Source organism: Nicrophorus vespilloides, unplaced genomic scaffold, assembly GCF_001412225.1.
Source record: "Nicrophorus vespilloides isolate i.1.1-1 unplaced genomic scaffold, Nicve_v1.0, whole genome shotgun sequence".
Taxonomy (NCBI): Eukaryota; Metazoa; Arthropoda; class Insecta; order Coleoptera; family Silphidae; genus Nicrophorus; species Nicrophorus vespilloides.
In genome coordinates this window covers 281,722-301,140 of record NW_017095559.1, presented here as the reverse complement: position 1 = coordinate 301,140, position 19,419 = coordinate 281,722, and the positions used below count along the sequence as shown (strand labels likewise).

Below are 19,419 nucleotides of genomic sequence, written 5' to 3'. Positions count from 1 at the left end.
ATTTTTTTCCATACGAAATACGTTTCACGTTGCGTAAAGTTCCCGAAGAAATGCGTAAGTGAGGAATTGTGGAAGTCTATAAAGAAAGCCTCGTATTTTATTTATTAGTTTCATATGCATGTCACATTTTTTACGGCTTGGGATTGTGATGTGCCTACGTAAAACAGTGGCAATGTTGCGTAAAGCGCTCGAATGGGGGAGAAAAATGAGGTTGGTTTGGGAATAGTCTGGGCTGTATACAACGTGATCAGAGAAGGGAAACGTTTGTATGGATTTTCTGAATTGCGTAAAGGACAATTCGTTAAATTTATATTTAATAAACGCGCACGTGATTTGATCACATAAAACGGACGAGTCGGTTATTGTAATCAACACTCTTTCCATTAGGGGAGGTAACGTGACATTTAGAGTTGCGTAAGGATTGCGATTTATATTTATAAACCCTTAATAAGCGTCGGTCATGTGTGACGTGATCAGAGGAACAATAGGGGTTGAAGGGGGTTGGAAGGTGGTTTGCGAGACGCTGTGGAGGCGGCTTTGGCGACGATGGTTGAGAGTAATTTACGTGCATCGATAAGCATCTGGGCCAGGTATACGTGTGTGTATGTGTATGTACCAGACATGGTTATCTATTTTTAAGCCATAAATTTCAAGGATTATTAAAAATCTCGCATAATGGAACATGACGGGGTGGATTTCGAGGCATTTCTCTTACGTACGACATCCTTTAACCCCCATCACATCGATTACGAAAAACATTATAATCACTTTATATGAGTTATTAAATTGCACTCACGTATTTCAAATTTATGACAAATGCATACATCATTTAACCAATTTTATTATAAATAAAAATACAGTTGTCAAACACATAATTTGTTCATAAATTTTGTTAAAAAAAATATTTTTTTTTAGACATTTGTCTGTCTAAAGAAATAATGTGAATTATTATTTTATGAAAATGTTTACTTTTCTTATTTTTTGTATTGTTGCAATAAATATTATTATTTTTAATTTTTTTAAAGCTTAAAAAATTACTTATGTAAACATTTATAAAAGTAATTCATGCATGTATGCGTATACAAAAACTAAAAAATTATTTAAAATCAGAAACAATAACATAATTTATTCCAACAAACATCAAATTATATAACATAAAATATTTAAAAATATATATAGAAATTTTAATTCTAATTGTTTATATGAAGAAAGGGCAATAAATTAAATTAATAAATTATGTTACGTCGAAACGGTTGTGTTGATAATACATAAATTAAAAGTTATAATTTACTAGTCACTAGTTTTTATACATTTTTAGCGATTTTAATAATAATAAATTGTAATGAAATGAAAAATAATTAAATATTCGATAAGAAATTAATGAAAATCTGGAGATTGTTGAAAACTCGTGCCTGGTTGATGAGTCATCTGCAGGTGCATACGCAGGTGAATTTCGTATATTTGTTGTTGTGCATCTAAACAATCGTTTCTATGATTACGAAAACGTCCGATCTATGTCACGATGAATCTCAGCTAATTGACGTTCGTATCGTAATCAATTGTTATATGAACACGAAAACTACGTTTTATATAATTACTGTTTCAAATTCAAGCGTGTTAAACCCGTTTTTATATGGATTTGAAAACGTGTCTTGTTTCTACGTCACGATGGGCACGAAAAATTACGAGTTTAATTAGTTTGAAATTCAATGTTTGGCCGAATTTGTAATTATATTAAAAAAAAAACAAGTTTTTAAATAAAAATTCAAACATTTAGGGTATCATATGTTAACACATTGAAAATGAAGATTGGTGGATGCGAATGGTTATTATATAATTCATTTAAAAAACAACTGATTAATTTAGCTCCAAGAGTTCAGATTACGATTCACGACATTTTCCAAACAAAGTTAGTGTGTCTGAAAAGATAGTGGAATTAAAACTGATTTTTTCGATTCACGAAATCTTATAACTCAGTCTTGTCATTTTTTGATTCCCGGGATACGAGACAACTATTTAAGGCATTCCCGAGAATTCTCATTAGAGCTTCCATTGCTACTTTCAAATGAGTGATAACTTCTAATCCAAAGGATTATATTAGAATATTTGTTTCTCTTTAACCATATTAAGATCAATTAATCTTAATATTATTTAACACAATTGTTTATTTTTAGTAATCTCTCAACATATTTTAAACATTATTTAGTGCCATCATCAATTTTGAAATTTAGCGATCATTCCCGGGTATCGAGACAATATATTTTTCCAAAATTCCCGAGAATTCCCGATTCAACAACACTGTGTCTGAATATATAGTCGAATTAAAACTGATTTTCACAAAAGAGTTCAATACATGTTAAACGGGTGATAAAGAAGAATATCGGTAGTAAATAAACGTCGTGAAATTACCAATTGCAAATTGTGATGAATCAAGTAAATTTAACATTCCGGACGACATGGGTCGTCGAGATAAAGCCTTGTAATTCCAATTGATATTTGGCAGAGGCGTCTATCTCAAATAAGAAACGCCGCTCACGGAAATGCACAATTTAAATGCATGCAATGAGTCGTGCACAGCCAATATGGGATTCGACCATTTGCATACAACGATATTTCCGGAACGGAAATCCCGTATTTGTTGACTACCTCCGAATCGATAATAGCAACAACACGAAGCAAAAATAAAATAAAAAAGAGAAAATACGAAAAGGAAGGAAACAAAGTATAAATCCAATATGATTGGTTATTGGCTTCACTTCTCCCATGTGCATTGAATAATAAAAATGCATTGGTTTTTAAATAATAATGATTGACTACAGTCGCATATACAGGGTGCAGCAGAAATAACTCCCGCATTGTGAATTCCAATCCAATTAATACTGCAACATGGTTGAAAATTTTATTCGTCTGAAAATTGAAGAGTATAGAAAACAATACAATTCGTCGTCTGCTGGAGATGTAGAAGTTATTTATGGCGCACCCTGTATATATACAAAACGATGAAAGCTCCCTAATTGAGTGAAGTGCATTTACTATTTCTGCCATCGTTTCCCGAGATTCTGCGTTTATTTTTATATATATATATATATTTGCATCGCTTGCGCCGTCATGAATAACGTATGGAAATAATAACGTTTTCCCTCCGGCTTTTGTCTGCTCTTTTCATTAGTCCCGGAACTTTTCTTCTGGTCGAAGGAAAAAGTTATGGAATTTCATGCATTATGCAAATGCTCGAGCGTGCCCTTCAACAATAATACAACCTTTTACAATTCCATTTTTTAGTTTAAAATTTTCCCTACACTCAATCTACAGTATAAATCCGTGCATAATAATATAACGAATTGCTTTAGAATTTTACCTTCTACATGAAAAATAAAAATAATTATGTAATTGAAACGAGTAAATATTTTACGATTTTTTTTTCATTAAACAATGTATTCATGTTTTATAAATGTTAATTTACGTATATGTCGATTGAAGTTATATAATTAACTATGTTAAGTGCTTAATCATCAGTGATTAGATTAAGCATATTTAGTCAACTGGCGTCTGATAAACGCCGTGCGAGTAACGAAGGATTAAGAAAACACAACCTAATTGATTCTAAATTATATAATAATGATATTTGATTTTAATTTAATAATTTTTAATGACGAAAAACTAAAAGCAACTAAATATTATTTTTCCTGAAAATATATTTTTCCCTTCAGCAGTACTAATTATAACGTGCTAATGATTCTAATTAAATTTTTTACAAATTATATAAATGAAGCAACGATTTTTCAAAATGAATTTACTATTTTTTTCCATTTCTCATGAAACATAGTTTATAATACAAAATAATTAAAAATGAAATAATTAATAATCAATAACATAAACTAACATTGATGTTATTATAAAATACAATAGGTAAGGAAACTCAATCTATTTTAATTTCTGTAAAACGCGACGTAGAGAAAAACAATTCAATTAATTTTTTTGTGTCGCCGACGAATGGAGACATAATATTACGTAACACGTTTCCATCGTAGATGTCTATTGTCCGGGGGCCGTGTTTACGTTGATATCGAGGCTCGGTGCATTCACGTCGGGATTCATTACACTAATGGTTATTGGTTCTCAGTGTTGCTCATCCTTCGTTCAAATATATTGAAAAACACAATTCCCCCCTTTTTGTATGTGTACCTTTCTTTTTTTTTGTTGCTTTAGATTCAAGGGTGCGACCTACATTTAATAAAAGGGAAGACAATAATTACAATAAGGAGGAAGACGCACAAGACGAGGGAGAACAGGGGTTCGCGAAATTAAAACACATAAACAACGTGATACGAGAGTGAACTTAATTAGCCAAAAACATTATTAACAACAACCTGTTGTCTTAATTACGCAACATAATGAGACACTGCTGAAATTGAAGCTGCGTTTTATACACCGAATTTTGTTGTTATTTTTTATTTATCTAAATAATTTTTAAGAGACAACAAATATATGTTATAAACTTATTTATTTTTTGTTGTATAATATTATAGAAATTGCTGGGCCTTATATGATTGACAATTATTTCTTTTTTTGTTTTATAATGTTATAAAACCAAACCAACCAAAAAGTATTGAGACTAAGAGACCTAAGAAACTATAAACAACACCAAAAAAACAACTAGCAATATTATCTTGTATACTGAAGAAAGAGTCTCGTTATTGGATTCTATTGTTGACAAGGATTTATCCATTATATGAGGACACCCAAAAAGGATAATAAGAAAAACGCTTCTTTTTTTTCACTCTCTATTTCATCAAGAAAGGATAACGTGATAATAGCAGGAAACGTTCTGTAGAATTAATAAATAGAAAAAATAATTTCATTTTGATTTAAGAAATATGGCTTTCTGATATGAATGCAACGACTATAATATAGTAGACGTTGGATATCGAGCCCGTTGATAATGATATCATCCCTTCAGTTTTGAAGTTTCGTGCTCGTTTGATCTTTTAAACAACATTATTTGATTCCTCCTACTGCAGCGGCCTTTTTTTAAAGGAAGTATTTCATTTCATTCCTTGTGTTCAACAGAATTCTTTTCTCCTTTGAATTCTCCTTCAAATCCTTTGATCATCGATAAAGAGAAGAATGAAAAGATGCTCCATTCATATAGACCAAATGCAACAGCTATAATAATCATCATAAAAGCATTTTCTTTCATTCATAAAATACAAAAAAAAATAGTACGTAACATTTATTTTTTATAGTTGTAACAGTTTTTATTATAACTAAATCTATTGAAAATTTTGTAAAGCCGAAATTTTGCTATAAAAATGCCCTTAATTTATATTGTTTATGGAATAACTATTGGGTGAAGTAAAAAGTTCTGAGCGTTTTTTCTCTTTATTTCGATGATGAAATTAACAAAGTTAGAATTTTCGGATTTAGATCAAATATTCGTCGTTTTGTTTGATAACTTTTGTCCATTTTGAAGGCAATTTCATAATGTTGTGATTAAAGGAATCCTCGTCTCTATTGGTAAAAAACTTGACAAGCTCATTTTCACAAGCTTCTCTTAAGGCCAATTTTTTTTACCATCAAGAAAATTTTACAAATGCTTGAAAAGGTGATAATCGATTAGTGCCAGGTCTGGGCTATATGGCGGCCCTTTCAAGCTCTCGGAGCTTCTGGCGCATCTTTAAAGATGTGTACGGCCTGGCGATGGCTTGATGGAACACAACACTCTTCCTATTGGCCAATTCTGGATGATATTATCAACATTTTAGATGATTGGAAAATCAGAACATGTCTCATCTTCGACGTCCATATTAAAAAAACGGAAGCATTGAAACCAACGCTTTTATAAATAATTTATCAAAGTCAATAGCAAAATAAAAAGTCAGTAGATACTCTTTTTACATTACGTAATACCTGCAACTGAAAGCTCTTACAAACTAATTAAAAATAACAATGGGACTCTTCTATTTGAATGTTCGTTTCGCCGCTTTCTTCAGTTGCGTGCACACGGCGTTTTTTCCATCCTTCAGGGCTGGAAATGATTAATTAATGGATGCAATTAAACTAAATTTTTCTTCTGAGTGAATTACATTTGAGCACATTTTAATTAAGACAAGGTCGAAAAATCATTTCTGTTTTCTCCTCCATGAAAGAAAACTGGATAAAGGAAAGAAGAAAATGGACGTTGCGAAGGGTCCGAAATTAATTAACCATAAACAAGAATGCGAAACATCATCAGGATGAATTTATTATCCCGTTGGTGTTATTAAAAAAAGAACTGTGTTACGAAATAAGACGAGACTAGATTTCGTGAGAAGGTGTTTTCCCTTTTTCCTCGTGTATAATTACAAAATTTACAATCGCAATAATTCTTCCTGTGTTTTCGCAATCTAGCAACTTACGTCCCGGGACTTAATTGCGCAAGTTGTAGGATGGAAGCGGGTTTTCGAAGGTGTTTCGCGTTCTAATTTACGAAATAAATTGCGGGGAGGGGTTGGTGGCAACTGCGCTGGAAAAGAGGAGGCAGAGGTAGGAGGAACTGCGTTCCCAGAATGCCACGAATAAGGAAGAAACGAGGAAGAAATGCGAAGGGTGCAAGATGTGAACTGGGAAGCAGCATCCCTCATGCTAAGCAACTCGAATGAAATGGACGAATAAAAAAAAAATTGTACGCGCCTTCTTTATTTAGCTCCGCACAGAAGTTTATACGACTTCCGAACTTTATGGGTTTTCCTTGATATTACAGGAACTTAATTTGCAATTGTTATTATTTTGTAATGAGCGTAAAATGAAAAAGATGATGTAATTGAAAAGAAATATTGTTGGGGAGGAAATGTACGTTTTCTCAATTTAATGTTTTCTTTCGAAACTTTATATTAAATTATAGAACAAAAGAAAATTTGTTCTTTGTTTCACATCAAATTTATATAATATAAATTAGTAGAAATTTTTGTAAGAAATATTTTACTATAGACTTTTATATAAACAATAACTTGTTATTGTTATTATTTTGAAATAAACCGAAGTGAATCGATGCAATTTAAAAGAATTATTATTGGTGAGGAAATTATACGACAAATATTTACTTTCTTTCACATAAAAAAACTTTTAATTTAAAAAATAAAGAAATTTACACATTTCTTAAATTTATGTAATTTTAATGTAACCATAAGTAATGTATGAATTGAATCTACTTATTTTCTAGGCCGTCATTTCAAATAAAGTTATTTTGGACAAGAAAATCAATGAATTAGATGTGTTTTTCTTAAAATTTTAAAATATATTTGTTGAATTTTCTTTATAAAGTTACTAAAAGTTTAAATTAGATTTTATATTAATAAGGAAAAAACGAAATTTAATACAATGTATAAAATTAAAAATAATAGAAAAATTATGTATAGGCAACAATTATGTAATTTTATTTATAATTATTATAATTATGACATTATGGAATTACTTTTAGTCATGTAAACTGCTTACGTAATTGAATCAATTAGTATTCCCGGGATTTCAGCTCATATCAGAGATGTCATAACAAGCTGCGTAATTTAATACCATTAGAATCAATGCTATTATATTAGTATATCCAAAGATCAATGAGAACATTATTGATGAATTGGTATAAGTTTTAAAAGTGTAATTACTAAAATCAAAGTAAATTTGAAATTTGTTGTTTATTTTTATTTATTATTTTGATTAATTATAATTACTGATTTCATTAATTGTCTTTAATATATTATAAAAATAATAAATAAACTGAATGGTATTTTGTACTAATTAAAATTAATAGTTTATAAATGGAAATAAAGTAAAAATTTGTTCGAACGGAAGCTGAATAGTATTTGCATATGATTTAGCTTATTTAAAAAAAAATATGTGCAGAGAAGTTGTGCAATCAAAGTAATGTTGAGCAAACAAAATCTGCAACTGCATAACGAGTTGAGCTTTAGTTATTCCCTTCTTCTTCTCTCTCTTTCTCATACATATTTTTGTTGTGATGCAACTATTTATAATTTTCGCATTTAGCTGATGTCGTTGTTGGAATTAACTGAGCTAAAATTTGATGCAATCGCGAATTTGCAGTAGCGGCGAAGGCAATCTTGAGCTCTTCCCATTTCCACCTCCCACCGATCCTTTCCCTTAATAACACACTATCGCTCGCTCCGCCACTCGACGAGAAGAGAGGATTATTCAAATCCGCGTCGGCCCTTTGTATCTGCGTCACACACTTATACATACCAGATATAGACGACGATTAGCCTAATTGCACACCGTTAATTGCGGCCGCAATTAAACCGTTCGAAATATTTGTTCTAATTGTTTGCGAGCGAGGACGCACAGATGATTGTCCATTATTAAGCTACGAATGAAAAGGTTTTCCCCATCATCTTCCATCCGAAACCTTATAAATCCAGTTTAATTAATTTTTCAGCAAACTTAAAGACGACGATCTTCGCTCCCAAGATTGATGATCGACGTGCACATAACATTAATTCTCGTTTTTTTTTTTAATTAAAATAATGTTTTTTTAGTGGGCGTTGAATGGATTTGAGTTTCCTTATCCCAACCGAAAACCTCATGTAAATTACTTTCGTAGGACTTTTACATGGGATCATCCGTAAATTAGTTTTTAAACAATTTATGGACGCAAATCCGTATTGTTCGGAATTATTAACCGAAAGGTTTAACAACTTTATTAATATTGTGCTTTTTCTCTTGTTTCATGTTACCATTTTTTTGGAAATCTCCAGGGCGCAGTTAGAGTGAGTATTGATTTTTATACTTTAGTTGTTATAAGAAAAACGTACACTTAAAAAATCTTATGGAACAAATAATATATTCATAAATTTAGCTTTTTCTTATTAATTTCTTCCTTTATTTCACATCCATAATCTTGGTTATTAAACGAATAAATACTAATATTTACTGTTTTTACCAATAAATATAGAAGATAATTAAAAAATAATAATTTATAACACATAAAAACTACGTAGCGTTGCATAATTTAGATGTAATTATAATTGCTGTAGGTCATAAATTTCTCGTGTTACGAGTTTTTAAATAAGAGAAAACGTATAATTTATTACCTAACAGCATTTAATTTATGTACAACAACTACAAATTTTATCTAGCTTTAATTAACAAAACATTAAATTTAGCTAAAATAAGAACTAAGATTATTATGAAAATATATTCATTGATAATTATGAAGAAGTAAACAATAACAATTTTAGTAATAGACAATATAGATTTTATAAACTTTTAAATGTTTACTTTTGTTTGATTTCTTTACAAAATAGGTTAAATTTGGATTTAGAATAAATGTTTGTAGTTTTTTTGTGGTCATATAAATTACACATCGAAGAAATGAAACCGACTACGGTTGAAAACTCGTAAATCCTTTTAAGCCCTTGAATCGGCAATGCCGAAACTTAACTAAGTAATCACCGTTGCATTCGTCTCCTCTCTTTGCTGATCTCGAATCGAGCCAAATATTTAAGCATGGAAAACCACTAAATGTACTTAATAAAAGTCAGATGTATTTCAAATTAATTCATTAATTTATATTACGGTTTAATTTATTACTTAATAACTAATCTGAATTTAAAGAAAAAAATATTAATATTTTAGGTAAAACGAAAATTTATAATTCAACGATTATGATTATTTATTTATAAAATATAAAAATTGGGAAAGTTTAATTGGAATCAGAAAAAACTTACACATGCATAAATAATAATATAATGAAAGTTGGATGATTTAAAGAAAATGTTATAGTAACTTCTATTTATTAACATTTAAGATGAAGCAAAATTTTAATGAATTATTGATTGAGATGAAAGTGTTCTTTTATCAATGAAAAATACAAATAATTATACAAAACATGAAGAAAGTTTAATAGGAATTGAGAAAAACTTCAACATTAAAAGTATTTAATAAAAGTTAGATATATTGTAATTCTTATAATTAAGTGAAATGAAAATTGTATTAACTTTAATTGATTTATATTTAAGATGAAGCGAAATTTGAATGAATTGTAGATTGTGATTAAGTTCTTTTTTATTAATGAAAAATACAGATGATAATACAAAACATGTTAAACGAGAGAAGTTTAGTGAGAATTACAGAGAACTTTGCGACTGAGATTTGGATTTTACAATGTTACGTGATGAAGGAAAGTTGAGGTACAAGATTGTCAAAGTTGTGTAATACAGGAAATGTAACACATATATTTTCGTCAGTTATGTTTAAAAGAGAACTAGAAGATTATATTCATATCTGCAAATATTAATTAAATTTCCAATTAAAGAAAATATTAATTACATGCTTTAATATGTTGATAAATTTTAATACAAGGAATCAAAAGGTTATTAGATATTGATCATATAAATCCGGCATTATATAAAGACATTTATGAGACATGGAAATGAAATTGCAATACAAATATATCAAAATTTTAATCAAAAAAGAATTAGTACATACAGTCTAAACCGTTTCATGAAATTAATTTCCGTTTCTGGGAGAGGGGATAATATTTCTTGAAATTTTTCAACAGTAAAGTCCTCGGGGATTTTCCGGACTTCCTCTTCATCCTCATCCCTTCTCCCTCTGACATTTTCCACCCGCGGATAATTAATTTCATTAGATCCTATTTTTCATTGCGCACAAAGAGCCACCTAGATACTCCATCTTCCGACCCCTTGATTAATTCAAGGATCCATCACGACCCTCGCAAAAGACAAGTGCACGTCGTTTTGTCTGTCAATTCATTACGTTTCAAGCGACTCCATCCAACAGCAAAAAAAAAATATGAAACGTATTAATTGGAGCAATTTGGAAACGATGAAAACGCGAAAAACTCATCAGACAATCACAAAAATATGAGAGAGGAAAAAAAAACATATCACAGAATCGTTCTTTAATAATGAATGTTTTTTTTTTTGACTGATTCAATTTTTCATTTTCGTTGTTTTATTTTTGTTCTTCAGAATCATCAATATTCCAGATGTAGAGAGTAAAAGGGACGATTACGTTAATGGTAGGGTTTTCCACGCACGAGGCGTGTTAAAAGCATCCATAAATTCTTTGCGGATGAAGATTAAAATATTAATATTACATTTTGTTGATGGGTTTTTTTTTTTTGGGGCGGCGGCGGCACGAGAGACGTTGCGTGACGTTGTTAATATTTCTGGTGGAGCCGACGCCTATGGAGCATCCGTCCAATCCTACATGAATTATGGAAGACAATGCACACACATTTGCACCTCAGCCGCAGCAACGCAAACACATTTCATTTACTAATTTGTTACGTAATTAACGTAGTCAGCCAGTTTATTAATATTTCTAAATAATTTGTAGTAAATCTGTAGCAAACATAATTTATTATCAATTTATATTCCTCAAAAATATGTCCACTTCCAGATATTTACTTCGACATTTGTTGGTCTTCCTTGATCGTCTCCAGCCTCCGCTCTTCATCTTTCTTAGTGGAGGAGTGCTAATGAATATCTTACTAATATACCACCTTCCTTGGTTCTTCAGCATTTCATCAACGAATGTCTCCAGTTCTAGCAGTTCTCCAAGATTTGCTTTCGCCTCGTACATCATCTTTGTCCACCTGCAACATCGTTCTGGGTTCTCATCTTCTTCGCTGTACGAGCACTTTCTATGCTCCTTTTTTGCTATGTGGTTGGTGGTATTTCACAATGATTCTGGAAATGTTGGGTCCTATTTCTGGGATTAAACTCCCTTAAAAATACTATTTTGTCATTTTTCCAGCAGTCCAACTTCAGCTGTCTCCTTGCTCACTCCTATCTACTTCTCACTTATCTCTCTAAATAGGAGCTCGATTGATGGCATAACAGCTATTTCTGAAAAACCTGAAATATCATAACTGCAAATGTAACATTTCCATAATACGCTTTCATATTTGATTCGCCATAGACTAAAAGAAATTTTCCGCCAAATTTTTTCTTAGCTTCGTTTCCTTGGGGTCGTAACTCTTTGATCCAAACACACAATATCCTCACACACTTTTCATCCTTTCATCACATCAAACAGATTATTTCTTTCTTTCATTGAGCCCGCATTAAACGAATACCCCATTGTTCCTGCACGCTTACAATTAGCGGTTTTATCGTAAGATTAATTAACGTTTTTTTCTTTTTGAAGATTATACTTTCTTCTGTTGCGTCGTGTACTTTACTGAAGACGAGAGAAAACTTGAACTTTTCACGTGCAGTTTCCACTTTCCCAGCACGGACGAATTGAATGCTAATGAGTGCATTAAAAGTTTTTGCGGAAGCGCCGAAGCTTCAAGAACTTCCAATTAGATTTCCGATCACACTCTGCTCTTGTTATTTACGTTTTTACCATCATCGCAGCTTCAATATATATATATATACTTATTAAAATAGTTTAGTGATTCTCGGTGCGGTTTTTCCATATTGTTTCAATTATAAGTTTCATATTTTATGAGGAAGCAGATGCTAACTTTCAACTTTATCAAAGTGTAGTTAGTCAATAATGTACTGCGTTTACTGGGTTTACGTATTTTTAAAAGTCTGTAAGGTTTACTTTAAAATATAGCAAATATAGCAACTTAATCTTTGATGTACATATTTTAATAAACTTTAGTAAAGAAGTTTAACTGAAGGATTAACAAGATTACTATTATTTAGTAAAAATTAACTTAATTTCTACCAATATCAATGATTTATCTACCTCTAATATCAGTTATACATATTTTTGCTAATGGTAATTTTCTAATTCAATGTCATTTTTTAATAATCTAAACAAAAAAAAAACAATGTAATTAGCCCGAAATTAGGAAAAACGTTTTTGTAACTTATAAAAGCAATGTCTGCATGTTTTGATGTATTACTAGAGAGCCAATTGCGCTAATTCTATGTATGAACACTTTATGTATAGCTAAATATTTTGGCTTTAATATTGAAGTATATCTAAATTTGTAAGTATTGACATTTTCCTATAATTAGCCCTAAAACTTAAAAAAATGTGTATTTAATACTCGAAAAAGTGTCTCCTCGTTTTGGTTTATCGTACTAATTCTATGTATAAATACCTTAAATAATCAGGTTTTCATTTGCAAGAACAACTTCATTTGTAACTAGCACCGTTTTCCTGCAATTCTACTTAAATTCTTTTAATTACAAAATTACCGAAAGGGTATTCCAGGGTATTTCAGAACTATTTGTTAATTAATTAGAACTATTCGTTGTTTTTTATTGAACTACTGCACATCAAAGTGCTCGAATGAACAAAATAATTTAATTAATATACAAAGCGTAGTAGGTTCAACGCAAATCATTCCATTTATTAAATTAATCGAACAGGAATTTCATCAGTACGCAACAAAGCGTAAATGTACAACAATCAGAACTATTCGCTTTTTGACATTTTCTGTACAATCCATCCTCTTTTTTTTTTAACTACCGCACATCAAAGTGTTCGGCGACGAAACGGTATAAAATGAAAATATGCAAGCTTTGATGTCCTTTTTTTAATTAAATACTATCACTATTTGTGCCTTTTTGAAGCTGATTTTGCGTCACATTCTTCTCGTTTTTATATGTGAACGTATTGTTAAATGTGCGCAAAGATAATATTGAGTGTTTGCGTGAGACGACAAAACAGGAGCAACTCGTTGGAATATACATGCAGTTAAATATTGATTGTAGTGGAGCAACACGTAGTTTTGAAAGCAAACGTTGCATCCAGGAATAACTAGACTAATACACATCAAACAGAAACTTTCCTGATGTTGGACCGCTCAAATCAAAGTGAAACATCATCACTTTGATTTTGATTTTTTCTTTTACTAATAAATTAATAGTAGCTTTATTTGCAGATTCGATTAGTATAAAATTCTTATTTTTATTTTTTATTTTATTTATATAAACAAACTCTTTAAAATATTTCCAATTAATTTTTATTGTTCTTTATTTCTATACGCTGCTGTATTTTTTTATGAGATTATAGTGTTTATATCATCACAGGAGTCCACATTTTCTCTATAAAATAAAAATAATGTGTTTATTTATTGAAGCAGAAAAAATTGATATATTATACAGAATGTGGGTTTTCAGACATTGTAGAGAAATATTGTAATTTTGTGTGAAGAGAGTTTTAAAGTTAATAAAAATATGTATGGAGATGGCTGGGCGTATTTTCAACAATAAATATTTATGCGAGAGATGTGGAGAATATACAACATTATTTCTATTTTATAGAGAAGATGTGGATGAGTGGAGTCGTTGTGATGATATAACCACTGTTGGATTAAACATTTTATGCCAGTCGCAAACTCTACAATGTATTAAACTTATTACATATTTACATTTTTTACCAAGAAAAATGATGTTTATTATTCCATATTTTAACTTCAATTACTAAAAAAAATATATTTACTTATTAAAGCATTTTTAGATAAAAATTGAATATTAATATAATATCTATGAAAATTTAAACATTCATTAGTATTGGCATTAATACTAATTAAAAATTAAGTTATTTTTATACAGTTTTCATGCACATCAAAATATGTTTTTATTACTATTGGTAATAATTTAAAACTGACAAAAATGAAACAAGACTTAAGAAACAACGATTGTAAGTTTTGTTTCAAATATCTTGAAATCTGTATTATTTTGCAACGTTGAATATAAATGCCATAAGATGTTGTTTTATGTATACTTTGAGTTGAAGACAGAAAGGGGAGACTGAGTGTGGCAACTTAGTGGTCTATGAAAAATGCATGAATTCAAATGCAATTCCAATTGCGTCCCCCAATCTGTCCTCTCGAAAAATTTAATTTTGAAATGTAGGTCAACGCACGCATAAAGAGTATACTTTATGTATTATTATATAAGTGATGATCATATGATTTATTGAAAATATTAATATTAAATCGATTTGTTAATTTTAATAATAGATATGATAAAATACATATTTTCTCACAATTTCTGAAAATAAATAACAATTATATCAATTTCTTTGAAGAAGCTCGAACTTTCAGATCTGGATTGTATTAGATATTTACTTTTGATGTTCTAATTTATTGTAGATATTTATTTAGTCTTTCAATAATTGTAGAGAATTTTATATAAAATTTACTTAACATGTATGCAGATGTAATGAAAATAAAATACTTACTTTATAAATGAAACAAGGATAGAAAAATATATTTTCTATGAGAATTATCTTTAAGCGTTTCAAACTTTTCAATTTTCTATGCTTATTATATAAAATCAGTCATTATTGACATTTTTCCTTAAAAACAGAAGTTTTGTGTTTAGTTTTTTTTTTTCATTTTTCTATATTATTTAATTATTGTCATATAACATTTACTTAATGTTCTCATAGATATTATGTACATAAATCTAATGCTGATAAAAGATAAGCATTATTATTTTGATTGGTGATCAATAATATTTTATAATTTGTTCTAACCATAACTAATTCCATGAATAACTTTTTATTGAATTAAAATTTATTTAATACTCTTACAAATATTGTGTAATTAAAAGAAATTGGAGTAAAAAGTTAAGCAACAGAATGGGTGATTGATATTATTTGACTATGTAGTTAGTATTATTACAAAAATTCTTACTTGTATAGAAGTAGTAAGGAGTTAAATGTAACCAATTAGTAAAGTAAACCATGATCTTATTTGTTGATTGCGCATAGATAATGTATTGACAAAAAGAAATGTTTTCTATTTCCTTCTTATATAAAACTTAATATCCATACAAATTTTATGTAATTACAATAGAGTAAAAAAGTTAAGTGGTTTATAATATTATTTGATTACATTTTTAGTATTATTACAAAAAATAATACTTATATAGAAATATACAAAATTAAAGTCAGCCTTGATCTAATTTGCTGATTGCACAAACGAAATGTATTGACAAAGGGAATGTTGTCTTTTTTTCTCTCTTTTATTCTTATGTAACAGCGTTCTTCTATTCTGCTTCTTTCTCATTTTCTAGGACAACCGGAAGTCCGCAGGCAAAGTCTCCGGCAGGAAGCAGCGCCGGGGCCATCCCACCGGAGGCCCGCACCCCGACCGCCCCCGCAAACAAGCAACTGCAGAATGTCAAAGGCGGCGGTGCCGGAGACCATCCATCGGTGAGTAACCAGCGAGGAATATATATATATATATGCTAATGGGTAATGCCCGAAGATTTTGATTGCGGATCCGCGTATCATCCATCAGGCTTTTCGATGGTAGTTTGCTTTCGGGCTTATCTGCTCTTCCGCACACGAACGCCATTAATTTCCTGTCCGGCGATAGCGAATCGCCGTAGGGACGTAAAGGCCTCTCCCAGGATTCACTCTCTCTCTTTCCCTTCCTCTTCCACCATCATCAATCGCGTTCATTTCACTCTCTCTTTCATATCAGCCATATAGATAAACATCGATCGAAGCTAACCTGTAGCTAACAAATATTTGCGCTTTATTTTTAAACTGGCTTTAATTAAGTTGCCGGCAAAGTATTGAAAGGTCGAGCTAATTGTTTGATTAAGACGTTCGGCGCCTCGCTTAAGACATTCACACCATCTCTCCCTCGAATAGATCAGTTCGTCATTCGATCCCGTGCCATTAACATGGTATTTTAGTTCTGGCTGCGCTTTCAGTAGAAAAGGTGTTTTTGAACATCAATTTCGATACTGTTCCAGATGGCTTTCCTACAGAACCGCTCTATCTCGCTGGTCGACATGTACATCGACAATTCAGAACCTTCGGAGAACGTCGGACAAATCCATTTCTCTCTGGAATATGACTTCCAAAATACCACGCTCATCTTACGAATCCTTCAAGTAAGTTTACGATAAATTCGATTTTTAAATAAATCAGATTATGTAATTTGCTTTTTTTTTTTTGTTTTTAGGGTAAAGAATTACCGGCAAAGGATCTTTCCGGCACCAGCGATCCCTACGTTAGAGTCACTCTGCTTCCGGACAAGAAGCACCGGTTAGAGACGAAGATCAAAAGGCGCACATTGAATCCCCGATGGAACGAGACTTTCTACTTCGAAGGTTTCCCCATTCAGAAGCTCCAGTCGCGGGTGTTACACTTGCACGTCTTCGACTACGACAGGTTTTCCAGGGACGATTCCATCGGCGAAGTATTTCTACCATTATGTCAGGTATTTATTTCTAACAAAACATAATAATGCAACACTTACATCAAAATAAATAAGTATATATATTCATCTTTATAAATTCATAATCAAGATAAAAACAAGAATTGAAGACTTTTTTTTTAATTAAGAATTTTAATTATTATAATTAAGCCAAATAATCATATATTTAAATATTCAATTAAATTTCGTTAGTTTAGTAAATATTAAATTTCTAACAGTATTTAATATGAATACAAAAATTCATACACATATAGAAATATACCCAATATATCTAATTTGCTTATCTTCTATTCTGCTTATTTCTCATTTTCTATGTAACTTATGATTTTGTTAGGTGGATTTGAGCGAGAAACCTTCGTTCTGGAAAGCGTTGAAACCTCCTGCTAAGGATAAATGTGGCGAACTTTTGACTTCACTCTGTTACCACCCCAGCAACAGCATCCTAACTCTGACCCTACTAAAGGCGAGGAACCTAAAAGCCAAAGATATTAACGGAAAATCAGGTAAATTCCTATAATAATAATATTGATAACGAATAAATGAAATGATTTGTATTTCAGATCCGTACGTGAAAGTTTGGCTTCAGTTCGGCGACAAGAGAATAGAGAAACGCAAGACGGCGATATTCAAATGCACGCTGAATCCCGTCTTCAATGATACCTTCTCTTTTAACGTACCGTGGGAGAAGATCCGCGAATGCTCGCTGGACGTGATGGTCATGGACTTCGACAACATCGGGAGGAACGAGTTGATTGGAAGGATTTTGTTAGCTGGTAAAAGTAACTGGACCTGTTTGTAAATTCCTCTTAAGTGTTGATTCTTAACGCCACTTTCAGGTAAAAACGGATCCGGCGCATCCGAGACCAAACATTGGCAAGATATGATCACGAAGCCACGTCAGACCATCGTGCAATGGCACAGGCTCAAGCCAGAATAAAGAGGATGAGATGAGAAAGGAAAATCGAAAGTTGATGAGAAAATGAAGAGGACGAGAATAGAAATTGTATTTATTTATTAATTTATTCAGTAGATTTAGAGCAGAAATTGTTTATTTTTATGTATATTAGCTTAAGCTGGTCAGTGAAAAAAAAAGTACAGAAGGATTAATTCCTACCTTCTATTTTGTTCATTTCCTAACTCGACCTGTTTCGTGACAAAAAAAAAATAATTGGAATGAGGAGAGAAAGAGAGAAGAAAGAAAAAAATATTTGACAGTATTTTTTGTGATACGATTTAGATGATCAGTGGATGAATATTTAAGAGATATAACTAAACAAAAAACAAAAATAATAAAACGTTGTATGTAAATTTACAATTTACCATTTAGAGTGTAAGGTAAATATTTGTAAGGGCTGTTAAAGGGAGAGAGGAGACAGGAGTGCGTGTGAATTAGCCAATGGAGAATATCGCAAAGGAGCCAACAACAAAAACAACAACAACAAAAATTAAATGCGCACAACCTTTTTGAGATGTCAAAAGAAATCTTTACCTTGGAGCGTTGGAATATACCTAAAAAAAAATATGAGAAAGAACAAGAAAATCTAATGAAGACAATATGTAAATTTAATCCTTCCAAACCTTAAAAAAAAAACAAATCTCATACAAACATGTCGCTTCTACAATTGGCTTTTACTAAATTTGGTGGATTAGTATGGTAGAAAGTGGTGTGATTTTAAAGCAAAAAGGGATATCTAGGAATGTGTTTTTTACGCTTATTATTTTTTAGTTATTTTTCGTAGAGCTTTCTGTGGTCAATTTAGTGAAAGCCAATCGTATTTAGAGCAGTTTTCTTTTTCATTCAAATTCCCCACTTCAAAATTATATATATTTTGTATTAATGAGTAATTCATTAATAAAACTTTAAAACATAAAATATTATAACAACAATAATATTATTATTATTAAACGAGTGTATTTAGGGAAAATAAAAGCGACATTCTCCATTTCGCTACTGTATTTAGATGAACAACAACAGAAGAAAAAAAAACTATATAAAAAAAATTGAAAAAAATATTTCTAGTCATATAGTGAATATTTACTCGGCAATACAGTGTGTCAACTTTATATTAAACACCCTGTATGACTAAACAAAATACATATTTAGATATATGAAGAGATTGAAATCAAGGAAGGCGCTTTATTATTGTAACAATAACGATGAATTTTCCGTATTTTCATTTAAGTTCAATTTAGTTCTATTTATCGTTCATTTAAGGATAAAAATGTAATCTAAATATGTAGAGGAAACTGAA

At 30.7% G+C, this 19,419-nt stretch overlaps 1 protein-coding gene across 5 annotated transcripts in view; it reads left to right on the top strand.

Annotated features, from left to right (window-relative positions):
• The window catches only part of LOC108556635 (synaptotagmin-7), a 43,967-nt gene extending 25,122 nt beyond the window's left edge, over nt 1-18,845 (top strand). For 3 of the 5 annotated variants that reach the window (XM_017912834.1, XM_017912849.1, XM_017912825.1), the window contains 7 exons: nt 8,748-8,759; nt 16,011-16,149; nt 16,701-16,841; nt 16,913-17,170; nt 17,502-17,670; nt 17,728-17,946; nt 18,004-18,845. In XM_017912834.1, the coding sequence (XP_017768323.1) occupies nt 8,748-8,759; nt 16,011-16,149; nt 16,701-16,841; nt 16,913-17,170; nt 17,502-17,670; nt 17,728-17,946; nt 18,004-18,104 (1,039 nt within the window). In that variant the 3' untranslated portion in view covers nt 18,105-18,845. The remainder of the gene's footprint in view (nt 1-8,747; nt 8,760-16,010; nt 16,150-16,700; nt 16,842-16,912; nt 17,171-17,501; nt 17,671-17,727; nt 17,947-18,003) is intronic. The other 2 variants (XM_017912855.1, XM_017912843.1) reach the window with 2 other exon arrangements.
• The last annotated feature ends 574 nt before the right edge of the window (nt 18,846-19,419 follow it).